Source organism: Pogoniulus pusillus, chromosome 9 (assembly GCF_015220805.1).
Source record: "Pogoniulus pusillus isolate bPogPus1 chromosome 9, bPogPus1.pri, whole genome shotgun sequence".
NCBI classification, from domain to species: domain Eukaryota; kingdom Metazoa; phylum Chordata; class Aves; order Piciformes; family Lybiidae; genus Pogoniulus; species Pogoniulus pusillus.
The window spans coordinates 35,342,232-35,366,017 of NC_087272.1; the positions used below are offsets into that span (position 1 = coordinate 35,342,232).

At 43.6% G+C, this 23,786-nt stretch overlaps 1 protein-coding gene across 3 annotated transcripts in view; it reads right to left on the reverse strand.

Moving 5' to 3' along the window:
* The window catches only part of ATP8A1 (ATPase phospholipid transporting 8A1), a 153,148-nt gene that overhangs the window by 48,722 nt on the left and 80,640 nt on the right, over positions 1–23,786 (reverse strand). For all 3 annotated transcript variants that reach the window (XM_064149198.1, XM_064149201.1, XM_064149200.1), the window contains 6 exons: positions 22,677–22,746; positions 21,836–21,920; positions 16,752–16,891; positions 13,515–13,653; positions 10,606–10,670; positions 4,106–4,278 (listed from right to left, as the gene is read on the reverse strand). In XM_064149198.1, the coding sequence (XP_064005268.1) occupies positions 4,106–4,278; positions 10,606–10,670; positions 13,515–13,653; positions 16,752–16,891; positions 21,836–21,920; positions 22,677–22,746 (672 nt within the window). The remainder of the gene's footprint in view (positions 1–4,105; positions 4,279–10,605; positions 10,671–13,514; positions 13,654–16,751; positions 16,892–21,835; positions 21,921–22,676; positions 22,747–23,786) is intronic.

The window sequence follows — 23,786 nt, forward strand, 5'->3', positions numbered from 1 at the left end:
CTGAAAACAGCCATGGAAGAAACTCCAAACACTGCCACTAGCAGTAGTAACTTACAACAACTGCAGATTCTGGCATATTTTGTGGTTATGCCTTTTCTCCCACACACCCTCCTCTCTGATTAAATATTAGACAACAAGATATGTAAGACAGATGTTAAAGCAAACAGGAACAGAGAAGGTTGCCACTATGTCAACATATTCTACACTGCTAAATTACAGGAAGCAACTCTGCACATTGACTCTTGATCCTTCACTTTTAAATGCTTGCAACTTCTCCCTTGGTCTTTTCATCTGTCATTAAGAAAATGCCTGCTCGCAGCTGAGGGGACAAATCATTCCAGGGGTGACTCTCAAAGCTTTGTTGATTAGATGGTGTTAGGTAATTAGGTTGGACCTAATGATCTCAAGTCCAACTCTTCAGAGAGTCCAGTGCAGAGCCACGAAGATAATGAAGGGAATGGAACATCTCTCTTATGAGGAGAGACTGAGGGAGCTGGGGCTCAGCAGCTTGGAGAGGAGGAGACTGAGAGGTGACCTCATCAGTGGTTATCAATATGTGCAGGGTGAGTGCCAGGAGGCTGGAGCCAGGCTCTGCTCGGTGATGCCCAATGCCAGGACAAAGGGCAATGGGTGGAAGCTGAGGCATAGGAAGTTTCATTTATATATGAAGAGGATTTTTTACCCTGTGAGGGTGACAGAACACTGGAACAGGCTGCTCAGTGGGGTTGTGTAGTTTCCCTCTCTGGAGATATTCAAGATCTGCCTGGATGTGTTCCTGTGTGATGTGGTCTAGGTAATCCTGCTCTGGCAGGGGGTTGGACTGGATGAGCTTTCAGGGTCCCTTCCAACGCCTCACATTCTGTGATTCTTTGACCTCAAATGTCTTTTCCAAGCTGGTTAACTCTGTGGGTGTGATTTTGTGTGTGAAATTGTATCAGTTTTGGCTCCATCCACCATTGTGTGTGCCACATGTGTACCTTGCATTTCACATTGTAAAAGTTATATTCTGGATGATGAAAATTTGGTCCCTGTAGTCTTTGAGACATCATAACTGAAAATAATACACAGAAATGATGTGCTAGAACTGGTGTCTTCACAAGGTGGGGAAGGGAAGGAGCAAACACTAAGCCTTATGGCAACTGACTTGTGCTCCCTGGCATTGGACTCAAGGAACAAATCCTGCCCCTCTTGTTTCATGGTACAAACAGAAACAAGAAGAAACAGAAAAACCTCTCTGAGTTGGTCTCCTCCACCACTGCTGTTCCTACAAAGAAGGCACCTCTAGTAGCAAGGCATGACTCCTGCTATGGAGCTGGGGATGTGCAGCTGGTAAAGAATCACCCTTTTCTCATCTACCTCTCTAGACAAACTCATTCTAGATGCCTCCATGAGAAAAGCTAGGCATGGATAAGAAGAACTTGCCACTGGATAAATACTGAGATGAAAAATGGGGTTAAAAATATATGTATATGTATTTAGAATTCATTTTCTTCTAAGTGCACACTCATGGCAATAACTCCTCTGACACCACAAACTTCTGGAACTTCATGGTTTGGGCTGTGAAAGCTTCCTCCCTGCAGTGAGGAAACTTCAAGGTGAAGAATTACACAGGGATGTTCATAGCTTGACTTAACTCTTCCAGGTCAAAAAATAGGATAAACCCAAAGAAATATCCAAGAAAGGAAGAATAAGAATTTTGGGGTGAAGAAAATGTGCAAAAGAACAATTACTTCTAGATAATGCTCTTTCCTGAAAGCTAGAAGGGGCTGTTTACATGGCCTGGAGTCATATGATGAGGGACAATGGTTTGAAATTAGGGGAAGAGTAGGTTTAGGTTGGATGTTAGGAAGGAGTTCTTTACCATTAAGATAGTGGAACACTGGAAAAAGCTGCCCAGGGAGGTAGTTGAGGCTCCATCCTTGGAGATATTCAAGGTGAGCTCTGGGCAACCTGAATCAATGGATGTTGCTCCTGCATATTGCAGTGGGGTTGGCCTGGATAACATTTGGAGGTCACAGAATCATAGAATCAACCAGGTTGGAAGAGATCTCCAAGATCATCCAGTCCAACCTAGCACCCAGCCCTATCCAATCAACCAGACCATGGCACTAAGTGCCTCATCCAGGCTTTTCTTGAACACCTCCAGGGATGGTGCCTCCACCACCTCCCTGGGCAGCCCATTCCAGTGGTCTTTTCCAACTCAATCCATTCTAAGATTCTCTAGTGAAACCAATCAAAAAAATATCCTTTGTTCATTTTGGTCACACTTAGCTGTACATTTTTTACTATGGAATAATTCATTTAACATTCTTCTGGCACACATTGCTCTGAAGCCAATATAAAGATGGAATTCAGTTTGTCAAAGTCTTTAAGCCAAACATCTGCTTGGAATTAATAATATATACAGATTTTTGAAGTGAAATGTCTGCTGAGTATTTGTCAGCTTCATCTGTGTTATGGTTAGTCTCAGGAAGAATCCATTGGTAATAAATGCTCCTGAACAAGTGAATTATGCTCTGAAAACTTCAAAGAGAGTTGATGTGATTTGCACTTTTCAAGCCAAGGAGTGCTGTAAATGTTTACTGCCTTTAAATGGCTAAGGAAAAGGCCTACATTTTCATTCAGTCAGGACAATAACTATGGAAGTGATTTACCTTCATTAAATATCACCATTTAAAAAAGTTCCAAACAAGGAAATGAGATTTTTATTACCAGAAATGAAGCATTAAGAGACAGAAATACCTTGAGAGAATTTTTGACTTTTGAGCTGTGTGATGTTAAAACCCCTAACAACAGGAAACCAGTGAGTGTTGCAAGCAAATATTTTAGTTTTAAACCTGCAGACAATTTTGAACTGACCACAAAATACGTCAGAGCATGTACCTAGACACGTACCTAAACCAGCTGGCATAGGTAAATCATGGAAATGTAGACAAGACAGAGCAAAAATGCCTTTTTTTTTGGGTTGTTTCACCACAAAAATGCTACCAGTAAAGGTAGAGAATATAGAGAATATCCATCAGTGGTTCCACAGGTCAACAGAAATGGAAATAGTCTCTTCAAATGGCAGAAAATGTATTTTCAAGTCAAGGAAAGCAGAAGGAGTTTCAAAAGAGCAGTTTCACATTCATCTCCTGCTTGCTACTTACCATACAGGGCAAAACTGGAGCTAGAAGATTAAACACCAAGGTGCAACTTGTCTTTCAGGAAGACTACTGATGTTAGAAAAACCTTTCTATGCAGTAGAAGCTGTGCATCAGTCTAAGATCTTGGCTTAAAGGATGGTAAGGGCTAAGTTTGAAATTCAGAGTGCATCATGCTGGAACGTGGCTACAAAGCTAAGCCACAAAAAAATGCACAATAACAAAACCCCACCTGTGGTGGAATAAAACATTGTTTGACAAAAGGATGGAAAGAGTACAAACCAGGTGTTCATTTGGATACTACAACCTTGTTTGGTTTGCTTTATCCTTTTCCAAAGCAGAAAAAAATAGTTCTGTTGTAAACATTGATTTTTCAGATGAATTTGATTTATGATACAATGCCAGGTTGGAAGAAGCCTCAAGGATCCTCTGGTCTGACCCCTCCTGGGAAAAGGTCAGGCTAAGATGCCCCAGTATCTTGTCCAGCTGAAACCAATCATCTCATCTGAATGAGACACTTAGAATCATAGAATTAACCAGGTTGGAAGAGACCTCCAAGATCATCCAGGCCAACCTAGCACCCAGCCCCAGCCAGTCAACTAGACCATGGCACCAAGTGCCTCATCCAGTCTTTTCTTGAACAATTCCAGGGATGGTGACTCCACCACCTCCCTGAGCAGCCCATTCCAATGGCAAATCACTCCCTCTGTGAAGAACTTGGTCTAGTTGACTGGCTAGGGCTGGGTGCTAGGTTGGACTGGATGATCTTGGAGGTCTTTTCCAACCTGGTTGATTCTATGATCTTAATGCAACATCACTAAATTCTCTACCTCAACAGGTGAACCTTCAGTTTGTTCACCTCATTAATCAGTCTATTAAGATGTATTTACAAGTTTTCACATTTGCTGACACACCTTCAGGTGGATATAAGGATGGGACACCTGAAAACAACATAAACTTACCTGCAACAAATAACAGCTTTACATGACAAAGCCAAGTCCAGGAAATATTGTCTCACTCCAAATGTCAAAGCATACTTCAGAGATTTGCCATCAATGATGAGAGCAAAATCATTTTCCTTCCTCAAAGCATCACCAAGAGTACTGCAATGATGGCTAAGTGTCTCTCTGGTTCCCTGGAGCACAAGAAAAATGGTAACCACTATTTTAAAGTCTTATTATCTTAGGTCTAAGTTTTTTCCAGTGTGATCAGAAACATTGGCATTTCCTTTTTAGAGGAAATTACCTTTGATTATATCATCAAACAGGCAGCATAAAGAGAAAAAAAGGCATTTTCAAGAGCTGTACTACTAGAAACCACAGCAAAACGGTGTGTAGAACTTCTGGTGCACTCTGCCAAAGGAAACAAACCCTATCTTGTGGTGCAACTTTGAATGCCCTTTGAATGGCAACAACAGTCACATATATATTTAATCAGAGCTTTTGGCAAACAAGTTTCTTTTACACATGCAAAAGAAAAATGACATGTAGATAACAGAAGAAATAATTTCTGTTCACTCTGTTCTGTTCACTCATAAAATGGCTCTAAATGTTTAGAAAAAGAAACATCAGAGAGAATTCATATTAAAAGTACAGGCATTCTAACTGATAATTCTGACTTTGATACACTGCATCAAGTTCCTGTAATATTAAGAGATCATATTTTGAATTTTTCAGTTGCTACAGACAGTTTGAACCACACCTATACAAGTCTCTCTTTTGTGCTCCAGCATTGAGAACTTCAGATTATATTCAGCAGACAACACATTCACTTCTGTACTTATGCAGCAGAACTTAGAATAGAATCATAGAATAGAATCAGTCAGGGTTGGAAGGGATTACAAGGATCATCTAGTTCCAATCCCACTGCCATGGGCAGGGACACCTTACCCTAGATATCATAGAATCAGTCAGGGTTGGAAGGGACCACATGGATCATCTAGTTCCAATCCCACTGCCATGGGCAAGGACACCTTACCCTAGACATCATAGAATCAGTCAGGGTTGGAAGGGATTACAAGGATCATCTAGTTCCAATCCCACTGCCATGGGCAGGGACACCTTACCCTACATATCATAGAATCAGTCAGGGTTGGAAGGGACCACAAGGATCATCTAATTCCAGCCCCTTTGCCATGGGCAGGGACACCCTACCCTAGATCAGGCTGCCCACAGCCTCATCCAGCCTGGCCTTAAACACCTCCAGCCATGGGGCTTCAACCACCTCCTTGGGCAACCCATTCCAGCCTCTCACCACTCTCATGCTGAACAACTTCCTCCTCACATCCAATCTGAATCTCTCCATCTCCAGCTTTGCTCCATTCCCCCCAGTCCTCTTACTCCCTGATATCCTGAAAAGTCCTTCCCCAGCTGTTTTGTAGGCCCTTGGCTGTTCAAGGCTGCACCCAAATTAGCCTTAAAACTACTAAACTTCTGTGATAGTAGAAATAAAATTTGGTGTACCCATCTAAAAATAAACCACTGAGAAGTAACTACAAACCTCTAACCTCCTGAAATGAAAGGTACTGCTTTGTCTGAGCCATGCAAATTACTCTCCCCACTTCCACACACAGCTGACCATTGTTTTTGCCTTCTCCTTAGCATATCTAAAAGGAGATTAGGCTGTTGGTGAATTCTGCACTTCAGGTTTTGTGGCTTGTCCCCCACAGAAACTGCCAAGGGAGCAGAGATGGTCCCATTAAAATTACAGGCCACAACAACCCCAAGCAGTGCTACAGGCTGGGGACAGAGTGGCTGAGAGCAGCCAGGCAGAGAGCGACATGGGGGTGCTGGTAGATAGTAGGGTGAAGATGAGGCAGCAGTGTGCCCAGGTGGCCAAGAGAGCCAATGGCATCCTGGCCTGGATCAGGAACAGTGTGGCCAGCAGGACAAGGGAGGTTCTTCTGCCCCTGTGCTCAGCACTGCTCAGGCCACACCTTGAGTGCTGTGTCCAGTTCTGGGCCCCTCAATTCAAGAGAGATGTTGAGGTGCTGGAAGGTGTCCAGAGAAGGGCAACAAAGCTGGTGAGGGGCCTGGAGCACAAATCCTATGAGGAGAGGCTGAGGGAGCTGGGGGTGTGCAGCCTGCAGAAGAGGAGGCTCAGGGCAGAGCTCATTGCTGTCTACAACTACCTGAAGGGAGGCTGTAGCCAGGTGGGATTGGGCTCTTCTGCCAGGCAAGCAGCAACAGAACAAGGGGACACAGTCTCAAGTTGTGCCAGGGAGGTATAGGCTGGATGTTAGGAGGAAGTTGTTGGCAGAGAGAGTGATTGGCATTGGAATGGGCTGCCCAGGGAGGTGGTGGAGTCGCCGTTCCAGGAGGTGTTGAAGCAAAGCCTGGATGGGGCACTTAGTGCCATGGTCTGGTTGACTGAATAGGGCTGGGTGCTAGGTTGGACTGGATGATCTTGGAAGTCTCTTCCAACCTGCTTGATTCTATTCTATTCTATTCTATTCTATTCTATTCTATTCTATTCTATTCTATTCTATTCTATTCTATTCTATTCTGTTCTGCCCCTCTCTCTCATCTCCTGAGACCTGCTCCACTACTCCATCAGAAGTGCCAAGGGCATTTTAGATGCAACCAGCACCAGAAATGGAGACTGACATCTGATTCCAATCACAGCAGCAAGCAAAAGGTAAAAAAACCAAGATATACACTAATCAAACCATCGGATGTGGCAGAGGACTTTTAATTGAGTGCCTTCTTAAAATATTGGCACAGAGCTAGTTTATTATCAGAGTTCTCTTTTGCCCTCAAACTATCCCATCACTACATCCATCTGCTTACATCATCACTACAGATGGATTTGCAAGCAACCAGCTTGCATATGCCATTTCAGCTGCCACATGATACATGTCCCCATGTACTCTGATGTGCTTTGTGCATGTAGAGAAAGGGTATTTCAATCTCTGCACAATCCAGACATTTCAGTTTGAAACAAAGAATATTTAGCTACTCCTTTTAGTATCTACTTAGAACTACCTCATTTTATTTCATTACAGAATCACAGAAACACTCCAGCTGGAAAAGACCCCCAGGATCACAAAGCTCAATTGTTATCGCTACTCGACAAAGTTCAGCCTTCAACCATATCCTTAAGTACCACATCCAAACGACTTTAAAACACATCTAGGCTGGGTGACTCCATCACCTCCCTGGGCAGCCTATGCCAATGTCTGGCCACTCTTGCTGTGAAAAAAACTTTTCCTAATGTCCAGTCTAAAACTACCCAGTGGCAGCTTGAGGCCATTCCTTATGTTCTATCACTATTTACCTGTGAGAAGAGACCAGCAGCAGCTTCTCCACAACCTCCTTTCAGGTAGCTGTAGACAGCAATGAGGTCTCTCTTCAGCCTCCTCTTTTTCAAACTAACCATCCCCAGCTCTCTCAGTCACTCCTTGTAAGATTTATTCTCCAGGCCCTTCCCCAGCTTCATTGCCCTCCAGCACCTCCACATCCTTTTTGTAATGAGATGTCCAAAACTGAACACAATACTTGAGGTGTGGCCTCACCAGAGCCAAGTACGAGAGGACAATCACCTCTTTACTGCTGGACACAGCATTGCTAATGCCAGTCAGGCTGCCATTGACTTTCTTTGCTATCTGGGCACACTGCTTGCTGATATTCAGTTGCTTGTCCATTACAACCCCCAGATTCCTTCCTGCTGACAGCTTTCCAGCCACATTGCTCCAGGCCTGTAGTGTTGCTTGGGGTTGCTGTGGCCCAAGTGCAGAACCTGGCATTTGGCCTTAGTGAAGCTCATGCCATTGACATTGACCTATTGAACCAATCAATCCAAGTCCATCTGTAGAAATATGTGCATAAAGTAGCCAATCTTTTGCACCTAAAACCTGCCAAGTATTGCAACAGTTCTGAAATGCAGCAGTCCATATGAACAACCAAAGCACAGGACAGAAATTCTCACTTGCATTGGCTAATTTTTACTGAGAGATTGGTTGAAGGAAAAACTCAGAAGCAAAGTTAAGGGCTTGAATTGAAAACCTTCCCTGTTTTTTCAACAAACAAAGATTGTAATCATTGTAAAACTACCCAATGAAATAAGCTAAGGAAAGAAAATTGCCTCTCTTCATTAATATCAGAGGCTATTTGTGTCAGAAGTTGCACACTGTATCAACAGACTCTGGTTCCAGATATTCATCAGCAGTTTTCTGCCTGTTCTGTGTTTGAAATTGTTATCAGCAAAAATACATTGCTTAAATCAATTAAAACCCTCATGATCAAATTCAGACTAATGTTGAAAATATGTTACTGAAAACATTTTTAAAACTACTCATTAAAAACCCCCAAATAACCACAAAGGAGGTATTTTAATCCACATTATAGCCTGCTTTTACATGATACCATGGAATCCTTTAGTTAAGGCACTCCTGCTGATTCTCATACTTCCATGGTTTTTTGCTCTTTCTCTTCTTAAGTTCTATCTTGAGCAACCTAACCACAATTAAAAGATAACCTCATGTGATGGTTTGGGTGTTACTTGCTCCCCCCACACTTAAGAAAATCACCCAGACTAGACTCAGCCAAGCTGGAAATTAAGAATGAAGCTTTGTATTTACAGCTTAGCACAGTATACAGGCAGATATTCACAATAGATACAGCTACAGACAGAAACAGACAAGTAAAAAAGTAATACAGAAACACAGCAGCCCTCCCAGAAACCACAGTCCCCAGGAGGGGCTCCCAAACACCCTTCCACTCCTCTACCTTACCCCAGACTTTGCCTTACATTCAAGGTGAGTTTGGAGAATCAGCCAGGGGAGTTAGGAAGCAGATGGATTAGTTACACAGACAGCAGGGTAGAGAGAGAAGTGCATGCAGCCAGAGCCAGAAAGCAACTCTTTTATCTATGTTTGTATTCTTGTTTTTATACATCTCTCAACCACCCTTCCACCTTCTTTTCACCTCTCTACCTTATCCCTGACTTCGCCTTACGTTCAAGGTGAGTTTGCAGAATCAGCCGGGGGGGAAGCAGAAGGATTAGCAGGTTAGAGAGAGAGAGAAGGGAGGCAGCCAAAGCCAGAGAGCAACTCTGTTATCTGTGTTTGTGTTCTTGTTTTTATACATCTCAGCAAGCCTATGAGTGCAATAGCCATCACCACTATGTCCTTTTCACAGCCTATCATCTAATTCCTCTCACTAAAATATCCCAGCTAGGCTCAAACCAGCACACCTTCATTTCAGGGTTTTCTCCTGAACAGTTGAGTATTCTCACTGAGGAAATTCTTTTAGTTCCTATATTCATTCAAGGCTTCCTCAAGGGGTGGTAACAGGATTTATGTTTTTCTTCCCTCATGGGATTTTTCACTTAATATTTGCATTCCTAGCTTATCCAAATAAAGAATCTCTTGTCTGCAAAGCACTGTCTACTTGCAAGTGGGTAGTTTTAACCCTTACTTGTAATTAAACAGCTGATTACAATTTCAGCTGTTCAACTACACAGGAACAATTAATTTTTGGCAGATACCAAGTGTGAGTCTGTGATTCTGTAAGAAAGAGAATCAGAAAAGAATTCAGGATTAGCTTTTTTGGTCAATGCTAGATGCTACCAAAAGAAGCTCCTGGCTTTGTGCCTGCATGGGTAGAGCGATTTCACTTGATGGAATTTGTTTGCTCATCATTCTGTAACTCATTTGTGCTGTAGCTACGCCATGGTTTTGGAAGCTGTAGACTGAGTTTCTAGTTACTCAGTAACATTTTGTCACAAACGACACAAGTATTTCATAGAATCATAGAATCAAGCAGGTTGGAAGAGACCTCCAAGATCATCCAGTCCAACCTAGCATCCAGCCCTAGCCAGTCAACCAGGCTTGTTTTGAACACCTCCAGGGATGGTGACTCCATGGGCAGCACATTTCAATGCCAATCATTCTCTCTATCAAGAACTTCCTCCTAACATCCAGCCAATACTTCCCCCAGCACAAATTGAGACTGTGTCCCCTTATTCTGTTGCTGGTTGCCTGGCAGAAGAGACCAACCCCCACCTGGCTACAATTTCCCTTCAGGGAGTTATAGACAGCAATGAGGTCACTCCTGAGCCTCCTCTTCTGCAGGCTGCACACCCCCAGCTCCCTCAGCCTCTCCTCATAGGGTTTGTGCTCCAGGCCTTTCACCAGCCTTGTTGCCCTTCTCTGGACGCATTCCAGCACCTCAACATCTCTCTTGAATTGAGAAGCCCAGAACTGGACACAGCAATCAAGGTGTGCTCTGAGCAGTGTTGAGTACAGGGGAAGAATAACCTTCCTCGTCCTACTGGATTTCAAGCAGAGGATTATAGAAGCAAGCAAAAACATCAAGAAGTAGTTTCAGCACAGTTTTCTCTGGTGGTCCAGACACATAACTGCTCTGAGTTATTTTTCAAGCCACCTCCACCATGGTATCTGGATATCTGAAGTAGTAAAATAACACTTCATCAAATGTAAACTTGGCAGGTTTTTACTTACATCAAGAGAGCCTTCATTTATAACAATTAGTCCCATGTTCTTTCTCAGAAGTTTACAGGAGTGACCTGTTGAAAAACATTTTTGTTTTCAAAAACCAGTTCCACAAACTTCACTACAACATAACAAAGCTGCTTTCCCCCTCTACAGACAGAACTAAAAGCAGGTCTCCCTCAGCTGAAATAAATGGTAAAAACATACTTGCATTCTATCAAATTCTAGTAAAAATTAGACAGATTAGCCTGAACAGTCAGAATATTTCCTGATGTATCTTTAGGCTGTTGTGCCTTATTCACAGGAGGTGCTCAGCAGAAGGACAAGAATCATGAAATTACACAATGTCAGAGGTTGGAAGGGACCTCTGGAGATCATCCAGTCCAATCCCCCTGCCAAAAGCAGGATCCCCTAGGGTAGTCTGCACAGGAATGCATCCAGGTGGGTTTGGAAAGTCTCCAGAGAAGGAGACTCCACAACTTCTCTGAGCAGCCTGTTCCAGTGCTCTGTCACCCTCACTGTAAAGACTTTTCTCCTCATGTTGAGGTGAAACCTTCTGCCTTCCAGTTTGCATCCATTGCTCCTTGTCTTATTTCTGTGCACCACTGAAAAGAGTTTGGCTCCATCCACTTGACACTAGCCTCTCAGATATTTATAGACATTGACCAGATCCCCTCTCAGTCATCGAAGAATCATAGAATCAAGGAGGTTGGAAGAGACTTCCAAGATCATCCAGGCCAACCTATCCCCCAGCCCTATCCAATCAACTAGACCATGGCACTAAGTGCCTCATCCAGGCTTTGCTTGAACACCTCCATGGATGGCGACTCCATCAGTTGTCTCTTCTCAAGACTAAACAAGTCCCAGAAACATCTTTACAGGGAGTTAGAGCAAACAGATCTCCCTTAGCCTTGCAAGTGTTTTTGCATGCAACTTGCATTTCAGACAAAATTTCCATATATACAAGTTCTCACTCTTTTCTTTGATGCTGTAAAGAGAATGTATGCTGTGTGCTAATGATGCAGGCATGCCTAGCCAAATATTTATCAGCACCCTTAATAAAGTGAAAACACAGTACTGCATCTATTGCCTCAAACCCAAAGGAACTAATGAGAATAACTTTAGATCAAGGCTCTCATGTGCACACAAAAAGCTCTTTTAAGATTAGAAATAGCAATAGTAATAAAAAAGATGCAACTGACCAAAACAAAGGTTTATTTTGGGTACATATCTCAGCTGCTGCAGAATGGTAATGCTCCCATGCAAAGAATATTAAATCTTAAACACAGCTTTCATGTACAACTGTTTAAAAAAAAACAGATTTATTGCTGTGGAATTTAGTTGATTCATTATTCATTTTTCCTTCCTTTGTAATAAAAGGAAACCTCTGATGCACTGTAAAGTTTATAGTACTTTAGTGGATAATCCATATTCTTTTGCTTTAGTTATGATATGGTCCCTAACAGCTTGGAAAGAAGAAAATAAATATAGAAGGGAAACAAAGAATACTTGCATTTTCTTAATATAATTCCCTCTCACTGTCAAACCCTAAACAATATATTCCTTTTAGTTCATTACAGATGCTACAATAAAAGAACAAATGTCTATTTTTGCCTCCTTTCTATGATTTTTTTTCTTGCTGTAATGTTTTAGCAGTGAAGGCACTGGAAGCACTGGAATAGGCTTCCCAGAGAGGTTGTGGGGTCTCCTTCTCTGGAGACTTTCAAGGCCTGTCTGGATGTGTTCCTCTGTGATCTGTGTTAGATAGTAGTGTCCTGCTCTGGCAGGGGGCGGTGGACTTGATGATCTCCTTGGGTCTCTTCCAGCCCCTAACATTCTGTGATCTGTGAAAAGAATCCAGCATTCCCCCACTCTCCCCCACCACTGACTGGAAAAATAAGTTAATAAATCAATTCTAGAATGCATATTATTTTACTACTATTATTTTTTACAAGGCACCTTTGCATTCTGAATGCAATCTTACTGCAGCAGCTTCCACAACTTCTAAGTCATACAATCACACAAGATCACAGGATGTCAGGGGTTGGAAGGGAACCAAAGAGATCATCCAGTCCAACCTTCCTGCCACAGCAGGACCACACAATATAGCTCAGATCACAGAGGAATATATCCTTACAAGCCTTGAAAGTCTCCAGAGAAGGAGACTCACAACCTCTCTGGGAAGCCTGTTCCAGTGCTCTGTGATCCTTAAAGAAGTTCCCCCTTGTGTTGAGGTGAAGCCTCCTGTGCTGCAGCTTCCATCCATTGCTCCTTGTCCTGTCACAGGGAGCAAGTGACTATAATTGGATAGAGGACAGATAACTCTATTAGATGGTCTCCAATGAGTAGAAGAGAGGGAGTCACTGCAGTCTCTGTCGTTATCTTTTCTATTTGACATCCCTTAGAAGCCTGAAAGTAGGCAAGTGTGAATGCCTGGCTGTGATTTAAAATCTGAGATCTGGATGATTTTCCTTCTATCCCCAGTCTGTCAGTAGTTTAACCTAATGTCTTTTGGAAGGAAAAAAGAAAATGAGAAGCATCTTAAAGAAGTCATCAGTGATGAGCTACTGATCCAGGGCACCATTGTTCCAGCTTGAGTTCCCATCAGTTCTGTAGACCTTGTACAGCTGACAGTGGGCATGGATATGGCTTTTATTACTAATAATATGTCAGCTCAGGAAAACTGGAAGGAAAAACACCAGAGACCTGAGAGTTTTTTATGGAAAGATGGTTTCTACCAATGGGGGAATGTAAGGCCACAGAGAGCCAGGATTTTCTAGTTCATTCCTCACAGAAATAAGTTCTCTCACACAGCCAACGAAACACATTGCAGAAGTCTGGATGATACACATCACACATGAACCAGCACACATCACACATGAACCAACAAAGCCAACAAATAAATGCAAATAAAATACCAATGTTAATGGCAGTCTCTTGTTTGTCCCCAGTAAGTATCCAAATTTTGATGTCTGCTTTCATGAGTGTCTCTATGGTTTCAGGCACTTTGTCTTGTAGTTTATCTTCAATTGCTGTTGCTCCAAGCAGCTGAAGATTCTGTGAATATAAAACATTCGGTACAAGGAGTTTTATTTTCAGGTTGAAATTCAGTTTTAATCTTTCTTTCTGTTTCCTTTGTTTAACTTTCCACGTCTAGGGCAAGATTTATGGTTTCTGAACTCATTAATCACATTTGGCATCAGCTAACAAAGATCTCCCAGTTTACGTTTATGAACTTTTACAGTGTCTATGTGGCTTTGAGTAACTGCATAGCATGACCACTAAAACTTCACTCAGCTACCTTTTCCTGAGGGACACCTCTCTGATTTGAAGACTTAAGGAGTGCTATTATTATGCCTTCTCTCACTCATAATGATTTATCTTCACCACGTAAAAAAAAATAACCTCTCAATTAATCTTAACTTTAAAACTCCAATCTCGATTATGGTGAGATTTAACTTCCCATGCAGCAAGCCCAAAGGTTTCTGTTGCACTTCCAATTTCTGTACCTTTAAAACTAGCTAAAGCCCTGTTAATGACTCCATTATAAAACTAATAGCTTCCAATCCTAGTTGCAGAATGGCTACATGCTGAGAAAGTTATTTGTGCAAGCCAATATAAAACTTTGTCACTGCAGCAGGGTTGCCATGGCATTAAACTTAGGGAATTTTAAGACTGTCTTGGGCATATTAGGATAAACTGCTCATCTATGCAAACTGGAAGTCCCAGAGGTGTCTGAAGCTATATTCCTCCAGTCTTCTGTTTCATGAATTAAACAATTCAGCTTTTTAATTCTTCATTTTAAGCAGTTTCATCCGTGCAACCTTTCCAAGGTAAAACAAAACCCAACCAACCCTCCCACTCCCAAGTCAAGTACCAAAAATTCAAGCAATATTGGTCTCAAGAACTCTTGCTTGTACATTTAAAAGCCACAGGAGCATTTCTTTTGAGTCAGTGAAGTCTAATGACACGCTTGGCTACTTCAGCAACTCAAGAGAAGTGACCATGTCTCTGCACTTCATGAGGCAGCATCTGGGCCTTTACTGTAAGAGAGGCTGACAAAGAGGAATAAGGCCAGTGAAGGGACACAAAAATAATCTGGGGCTTCAAGCACACTGTATTAAGAGTGCCTGAGGAAGCAAGACCAGTTTAACATGGAAAAACGCAAGGTTAAGGGAAGGATTCCATAGCTGTCTTCTGCTAACTGAAGAGGGCTTGCAAAGAAGTCATCATCCTCTAAGAGATGGAGCAAGAGACAACAGTCACATTCTGCAGCTATGGAAATTTGAATTCAGGAAAACTGAGCACTAAAAAAAGACCCCTGCCTACTGCAGCTGGGAAAACTCCCTCTTTGCAGATACTCAGAACTCGCTGGGCAAGCAAAATTAGCCCTCCTTGAAGCAGGCATTTGTGTCTAGGTGACCTCCAGAAGTCCCTTCCAACCTTAAGCACTCAATGATGCTAAGATAATTACACAGTGAAACATGTTGTTTGTTAGTACACTGTTTTTACACAATGGAGTAACTCTGGGGAAAAAAAAGCTTTCCAGTAGTTAACTCAAAAGCAGGAGCTCCTGGCCATTTGTTGCAAAACATTTGCCAAACTAATCCTTCCTTCATTTGGATCATCTAAACTGCAAGGACATGACACAGCTGTCAGTATATTGTCAGACTACTTCTGTCTAAGCATTATTTTGTCCTTTTCTGTCTAAGCATTATTCATAGAATCAGAAAATGGTTTAGGTTGGAAGAGACCTCAGAGATCATCTACTCCATCCCTCATGCCATGGGCAGGGACACCTCTCAACTAGACTTATCTGCTGAAGACCTCATCCAACCTGGCCTTGAATACCCCCAGGGAGGAGGCAGCCACAACCTCCATGGCACTTAGTGCCATGGTCTAGTTGATTGGACAGGGCTGGGCACTAGGTTGGACTGGATGATCTTGGAGGTCTCTTCCAACCTGGTTGATTCTATGATTCTATGAATCTCCATGGGCAACCCTTTCCAAAGCCTCACCACTCTTGTATTGAAGATCTTCTTCTTAAAATCCAGTCTAAACCTCCTCTCTCTCAGCTTCAAATCATTCCCTCTTGTCCTATCTCTAGACACCCTTATTAAAAGTCCCTCTCCAGCCTTCTTGTAGGATCCCTTCAGGTATCACAAGGCAGCTCTAAAGTCACCCTGGATACTTTTCTTCTCCAGGCTGAACAACCCCAGCTCCCTCAACTTATCCTCATAACAGAGATGCTCCAGCCCTTGGCTCATCTTTGTGTCCTCTGGACTCACTATTGATTTAGATTTCATATTAAGACCAAGTGCATAAGGTCAAGTGCAACGTCCTGCATCTGGGTCGAGGCAATCCCAAGCACAAATGCAGGCTGGGCAGTGAGTGGCTGGAGAGCAGCCCTGAGGAGAGGCACTTGGGGGTGCTGGTGGATGAGAAGCTCATCATGAGCCAGCAGTGTGCACTTGTGGCCCAGAAAGCCAACCAGAGCCTCGGCTGCATCAGGAGAAGTGTGGCCAGCAGGTTGACAGAGGTGATTCTCTCCACTCTCCTGAGATCCACCTGGAGTACTGCATCCAGTTCTGGAGCCCCTGTTACAGAGAAGGGCCATGAGGATGCTCAGAGGGCTGCAGCACCTCTCTTATGAGGACAAACTGAAAGAGTTGGGGTTGTTCAGTCTGGAGAAAAGGAGGCTCTGAGGTAGCCTATGGTGGCCTTTCAGTACTTGAAGGGGGCCTACAAAAAAGCTGGGGAGGGACTTTTTAGGCTCTTAGGGAGTGATAGGACCGGGGGGAATGGAGTAAAACTGGAGGTGGGGAGACTGAGACAGGAGGTGAGGAGGAAGTTGTTGAGCATGAGAGTGGTGAGAGGCTGGAATGGGTTGCCCAGGGAGGTGGTTGAGGCTCCATCCCTGGAGGTATTTAAGGCCAGGCTGGATGAGGCTGTGGGCAGCCTGATCTAGGATAGGGTGTCTCTGGGCACGGTAGGGGGGGTTAGAACTGGCTGATCCTTGTGGTCCCTTCCAACCCTGACTGACTCTGTGATTCTATGATTATAGAACCCAAAGGCACTAATTAAAAGACCCTCATTAAACCCCAGCTCTTCTTATTCCCTTCTCCCCAAAGCCCCAAACAGAAAGCCACACATACTTTTTCAATTAATTCATAGCTCTCCTCCAGTTTGAGAGCTCTGTTTTGGAGAGCCGTAGAAGCACGGTGGTAGACACCTAACCACTCTTGATAATCACTTTCAGAAATCTCAGCCACAGCAAAACACAGAGTTCTTAGGCCTGAAGAGAAAGCAGAGAGTAAGTACAACTCAGTATTTGTTACTTCCTTCATAAGCCTGCAAGGAGTAACTATTAAAATCTGAATTTATGTCTCCCTATGCCTGATTTTCAACTCATTGCTACAAGCCTTGAACAACTTTAATATATATATAAACCACATCAATAGAAATTTATTCAACAGAGTAACTCTCTCAAGGTAGCTGAATGTAATACAGGTAGATACAGTTCTGGGGAAAGGAAAAAAAAGTTTTATGCCAGACTTGACTTATCTTGAACATGAAATGATCCCAAATAAATTTGCTCAGCAGGAATTTACTATAAGATAGAACTGTAAGATTGAGGTACATTTCTAAACAAAAATGTTATAACCTTCAAAGTTGTTAGGATGGGAAGCAATAAAGTTAAATACATCAGCATGTTACAACTACAGGGCCATGAGGATACTCAGAGGGCTGCAGTGGAGCTGCTATGAGGACAGACTGAAAGAGGTGAGGCTGTTGAGTCTGGAGAAGAGGAAGGTCTGAGGTGACCTTCTTGTGGCCTTTCAGTATATAAAGGGGGCCTAGAAAAAAGCTGGGGAGGGACTTTTTAAGCTCCTAGGGAGTGACAGGACTAGGGGGAATGGAGCAAAGCTGGAGGTGGGGAGATTCAGAGTGGATGTGAGGAGGAAGTTGTTGAGCATGAGAGTGGTGAGAGCCTGGAATGGGTTGCCCAGGGAGATGGTTGAGTTCCCGTCTCTGGAGGTGTTTAAGGCCAGGCTGGCTGAGGCCGTGGGCAGCCTGCTCTAGGGTAGGGTGTCCCTGCCCATGGCAGGGGGGTTGGAACTGGATGATCCTTGTGGTCCCTTCCAACCCTGAAGCCTGGACCCTTCTCATCTGAAGCTTGTGGTCCCTTCTCATCTGAAGCTTGTGGTCCCTTCTCATCTGAAGCTTGAACTGTATCACCCAGAAGCCAACGTTAAACCCAGTCCGATTTAACTGCCCTATCTCACAGGTTCTTTCAGCTCTTACAAATTTTTTAGCAGGCAATATTTGGAGACTTCACTTAACAATTTCTGAGCTGGTTGCACTTAACAGATTTTATATTTTTTTTCATTCAGTAGAAACCTGATTTGAACACTTCAGTGAGAATTTGAGACTGCAAGATTACAAGAAGCATCTATTTTTTGACATCACACATTTATATTCAATTTAAGTAGCCTGGTGTGAATATCTTGACAGTTCATTTTCACACATTATGAGGTTCCTAGGTTTCTAGAGCATGAAATTGGCATAACTGTTTAAGATAATGAGAAAAGCATTGCTCTGGCCAAAGGTTTTATGGAGCTACAATTTGTGGGCAGGTAGATTTAGGAGGGAGACTAAAGTAGTTAGTGTCTTTTGATCATTTGCCCAGCTCTGCTCTAGGAGATGAACAGCATCAAAACCAGGGATGGCTAAATGCAATCTTTGTCTCTTCACAGGTCTGTACTGTCTACAGCTGAGCACCAGCAGCAACTCTGAATGAGCAAGAGGTTGGGCATGAAGGAACACATAAATTTCATAGAAGCAAGACAGTAATATTGGTTCATGGAATTAGTTTGGTTGGAAAAGATCTTTAAGATCAGGAAGGCCAGTTGAGATGCTGGAACATGTCCACGGAAGGACAACAAAGCTGGTGAGCGGCCTGGAACACAAACCCTATGAGGAGAGGCTGAGGGAGCTGGGGGTGTGCAGCCTGCAGAAGAGGAGGCTCAGGGATGACCTCATTGCTGTCTACAACTACCTGAAGGGAGGCTGTAGCCAGGTGGGGGTTGGCCTCTTCTGCCAAGCAACCAGAAACAGAACAAGGGGACACAGTCTCAGGTTGTTCTGGGGGAGGTCTAGGCTGGATGTTAGGAGGAAGTTGTTGTCAGAGAGAGTGATTGGCATTGGAATGGGCTGCCCAGGGAGGTGGTGGAGTCATCGTCTCTGGAGGTGCTCAAGCAAAGCCTGGCTGAGGCACTTAGTGCCATGGCCTGGTTCACTGGGTAGGGCTGGGTGCTAGGTTGGACTGGATGATCTTGGAGGTCTCTTCCAACCTGGTTTATTCTGTGATTCTGTGATCTTCAGAATGAAAACCACAGGTAACCCTATTTTAACAACTGAATCACAGAATCTTTTAGGTTGGAAGAGACCTCAAGATCATCCAGTTCCAACCCCCTGCCATAGGCAGGGACACTTCCCACTGAACAGCATCAGGAACAAAGCATCTCACTATCTAGACCTAAAGAATAAACTTAGGGCTGAAAAGTCAACTGATGTATTTTTCTCTGCATGATAAGGATAAGCTAGCAAGGTCCAACACAATGAACAGGAGGTGAAGGGGAGGGAAGGAATTTATGGCTGGCTGGCCAACAGCAAATATTATTTCTACAATTCTTTCAAAATACTTTGAAGTGATGATGAAATAATAATAATAATTAGAAAGATCAGTGTGTGTGTGTGTAATAACAGAAAACAAGTTCTTCAAAGCTGCTTTTTCTTTTTAAATCAGACTCTTTCTTGTTCTATTTTTGTGGTAAGAAAAGATTATTTCATTATGATTTAAAAGAGACTTCCAAATGGAAAGTGGAAAACAGTGAATGCAGGTCAAGGGAGGTGATTCTCCCCCTCTACTCTGCACTGGTGAGACATCACCTGAGTACTGCATCCAGTTCTGGAGCCCCCACTACAAGAAGGATGTGGAGATGCTGGAGTGCATCCAGAGAAGGGCCGTGAGGATGCTCAGAGGGCTACAGCAGCTCTGCTGTGAGCCCAGACTGAAAGAGTTGGGGCTGTGCAGGCTGGAGAAAAGCAGGCTCTGAGGTGGCCTTATGGTGGCCTTCCAGTACCTGAAGGGGGCCTACAAAAAAGCTGGGGAGGGACTTTTTAAGCTCTCAGGGCGTGACAGGACTGGGGGGAATGGAGCAAAGCTGGAGGTGGGGAGGAAGTTGTTGAGCATAAGAGTGGTGAGAGGCTGGAATGGGTTGCCCAGGGAGGTGGTTGAGGCTCCATCCCTGGAGGTATTTAAGGCCAGGCTGAATGAGGCTGTGGCCAGCCTGCTCTAGGTTAGGGTGTCCCTGGGCATGGCAGGGGGTGTTGGAATTGGCTGATCCTTGTGGTCCCTTTCAACCCTGACTGATTCTGTGATTTTATGAATATGATTAAGCCTCCTTCTTATAAGCCTGTAGCAACAACACAGGAAAATTAAGACACTTTTTCTGTTTATCCAAGCAGACATTGACACTCAAGCTTAATAAACTCTTAAATCTAAATGCCAGCCACGCTAACCACTTCATTTTTGAACAACACACCAAGAGCATGCAGCAAATGCCAAGGACATAGTGTGCTGCCACATGAAAGGCTACACATGAGACACTCGGCGATGTCATCGGCTGCAGTTTCAATCTGATGCAAAAATAAATACCAATTCCTTTAATCGATTCCAGAGAGAGAGATGTATTTCTTGGTTTAATTTTACTTTACTTTTCTTTTGTAAAGGTTGAATTTTATGCTTTGCAAAGGTTAGCAACTCTTCTGAACAGCAAATCATCTGTTAAAAAGAAGAGTGGAAAAGAAGTGCTTGAGCAAGCATCTCAACGCTAATAGGTAGGCAGAGTGGTTTTAAAGAGTGGTGGAGATTTGCCCTCTTTATGTTGACTCATTTGGTCCAACCTGGCTTCTAAGGGAAAAAATAATTATCAGTTCTACCACTGATTTAGAGAGAATAATAATTAAGAAGCAATGAGGATGATTAAGGGACTTGCACATCTCTCCTATGAAGAAAGACTGAGAGAGAACTGAGATGCACAACGACAGGACGAGGGGCAATGTGTGGAAGCTGAGGCATAGGAAGTTGCATTTAAACATGAAGAGAGTTTTTTCCCTGTGAGGGTGATAGAACAGGCTGCCCAGGGGGGTTGTGGAGTCTCCCTCTCTGGAGATATTCAAGAACCATCTGGATGTGTTCTGTGTGATCTGCTCTAGGTGATACTGCTCTGGCAGGGGAGTTGGACTGGATGAGCTTTTGAGACCTCTTCCAGACCCTGACATTCTGTGATTCTACTATGAAGACAGGCTCTTCAGCCTGGAGAAAAGAAGGCTTTGAGGAGACTTTGGAGTGATCTTCCAGTATCTGAAGGGGGCCTACAGGAAGGCTGGGGAGGGATTATTTGCAAGGTCTTGTAATGACAAAATGAGGAGTAATAGGTTTAAACTGGCAGAAGGGAGATTTAAGCTAGTTGTTAGGAAGAAGTTCTTTGTAGTGAGGGTGGTGAGACACTGGAACAGGTTGCCCAGGGAGGTTGCTCCTCCCTGGAGCTGCTCAAGGCCAGGTTGGATGAAGCCTTGAACGACCTGTTCTAGTCAGAGATGTCCCTGCCTATGGCAGGGGGTTGGAACTGGATGATGTCCCTTCCACCTCATGACTGATGAGGTCCCTTCCAACCAAAACCATTCTATGACTCTATGACAATTCCTTTTATTGTGAGAGAATAAAGCATAATGCTACCTTAAAAGCACCATGTTAATAATTTCCAAACATCTTCACTTAGGCTGCTTCTTCCTGTGTGCCACCCTTACAGCATTCACTGTGTGTGGGACATCAAAATGGTCATGGGAAATGAGATCTTCACAGAAACAAACAATGTGTGAAGTGTTTGCTCTCTGAAAAAACACATTTCCTCTAAAAAGACTCCACTGTGTACTGTGTGGGTGGTTTTTCTCCTGCTGTTTTGGGGCTTTTTTTCTGTCATTTGTTTTTTTTTTTAAAGTGTGAATTTATTACTGAAACTTCTCAGGAAGAGGAAGATCTTTTTTAGGAGGCATCACCAAAAGACAATGTTTAGATGGCACGAACAGAACATTACAACACCAGAAAAGTGCACATCTGGTGAGTTGAGTAGTAACTGAATTTCTTATTTTTATACTGAATATTATCACCCACCTTCTGTAGCAAACTGCTCTAAATGTTTCAAGGTGATTTCTTTGTACTTTGAAGTTTCAGCAAGACGGTCATAAATTACAGTATCCTACAAAAGAAAGAAAATGAACTCAGAACAATTACATCAAAAAGAATAATGAAGGGGTTTTGTGTAGACAATAACGTGGGAAATGGCAAGAAAATATGCCACTGTTTTATTTCAGCATCATAAATGCATACAAGTAATTTTATTTCAGAGGAAGGAGTAAGAAACATTCATAGAATCAATCAGGTTGGAAGAGACCTCCAAGATCATCCAGTCCAACCTAGCACCCAGCCCTAGCCAGTCAACCAGACCATGGCACTAAGTGCCTCAGCCAGGCTTTTCTTGAATACCCCCAGGGATGGCAACTCCACCACCTCCCTGGGCAGCCTATTCCAATGTCAATCACTCTCTCTGACAACAACTTCCTCCTAACATCCAGCCAATACCTCCCTCAGAATAACTTGAGGCTGTGTCCCTGTATTCTGTTGCTGGTTGCCTGGCAGAAGAGACCAACTCCCACCTGGCTACAGCCTCCCTTCAGGTAGTTGTAGACAGCAGTGAGGTCTTCCCTGAGCCTCCTCTTCTCCAGGCTACACAACCAAAGGGGTTTGGGCTGGATGATCTTTTGAGGTTTCTTCCAACCCTTAACATTCTATGATTAAACATTTGCACAGTAAAATAGTGCAAACTGAAAAGGGTATTGCCTTTCTTTCTCTCACATTTTCTATGTTTTGACTGCAATCCTAACAACCTTTTGCTTTCACATTTGCATTGGTAGCACACATTCTTTGATAGAGGGAAAACAGAAGAAAAACTCACAGCTCCTTTGCAGTAGAGTCTTAACTTTCCCGATGGTGTGCGAACTATCACTGACATTCTCTTCCTGGTGCTGAAAGAGAAGGAAATAACCTAAATAGGGTGGTTTGCAAATATAAACAGTTACCAACACTTGACCAAAGAAAATACATATGTATCTTATATGAAGTAAAGAAAGAGAAGAGCTGTTTATTTCTAGTTATGTCTTACTGTCATGTAAGTAGAAGGAATGGTGGTTTTCTGTAGGTCTTTTTCACAGAATCAGTCAGGGTTGGAAGGGACCACAAGGATCAGCCAGTTCCAACCCCCCTGCCATGCCCAGGGACACCCTACCCTAGGTCAGATTTGCCACAGCCTTGTCCAGCCTGGCCTTAAATATCTCCAGCCATGGGGCCTCAACCACCTCCCTGGGCAAGCTATGCCAGGCTCTCACCACCCTCATGCTGAACAACTCCCTCCTCACGGCCAGGCTGAACCTACCCACCTCCAGCTTTGCTCCATTCCCCCCAGTCCTGTCACTCCCTGATAGCCTAAAAAGTCCCTCCCCAGCTTTTTTTTTGCCCCCTTTATATACTGCAAGGCCACAAGAAGGTCACCTGGGAGCCTCCTCTTCTCCAGACTGAACAGCCCCAACTCTTTCCGTCTGTCCTCATAGGGCATAAAGGTAAATCTGAGAATTTTCACCTTCAACTCATCACAAAAAAAAGCATCTTAAAGCACAAAGCTCTTGTGACCAATACCATAGAGCACACTACTCTCTTACAAGGAGAGACTGAGGGGGCTGGGGCTCTGCTGCTTGGAGGAGATTGAGAGGTGACCTCATCAATATCTATAAATATGTAAAGGGTGAGTGCCAGGAGGCTGGAGCCAGGTGCTGCTGGTGATGCCCAGTGACAGGATAAGGGACAATCCTAGAATCATAGAATCAAGCAGGTTGGAAGAGACCTCCAAGATCAGCCAGTCCAACCTAGCACCCAGCCCTAGCCAATCAACCAGACCATGGCACCAAGTGCCTCATCCAGGCTTTTCTTGAACACCTCCAGGGACGGCGACTCCACCAACTCCCTGGGCAGCCCATTCCAATGCCAATCACTCTCTCTGCCAGGAACTTCC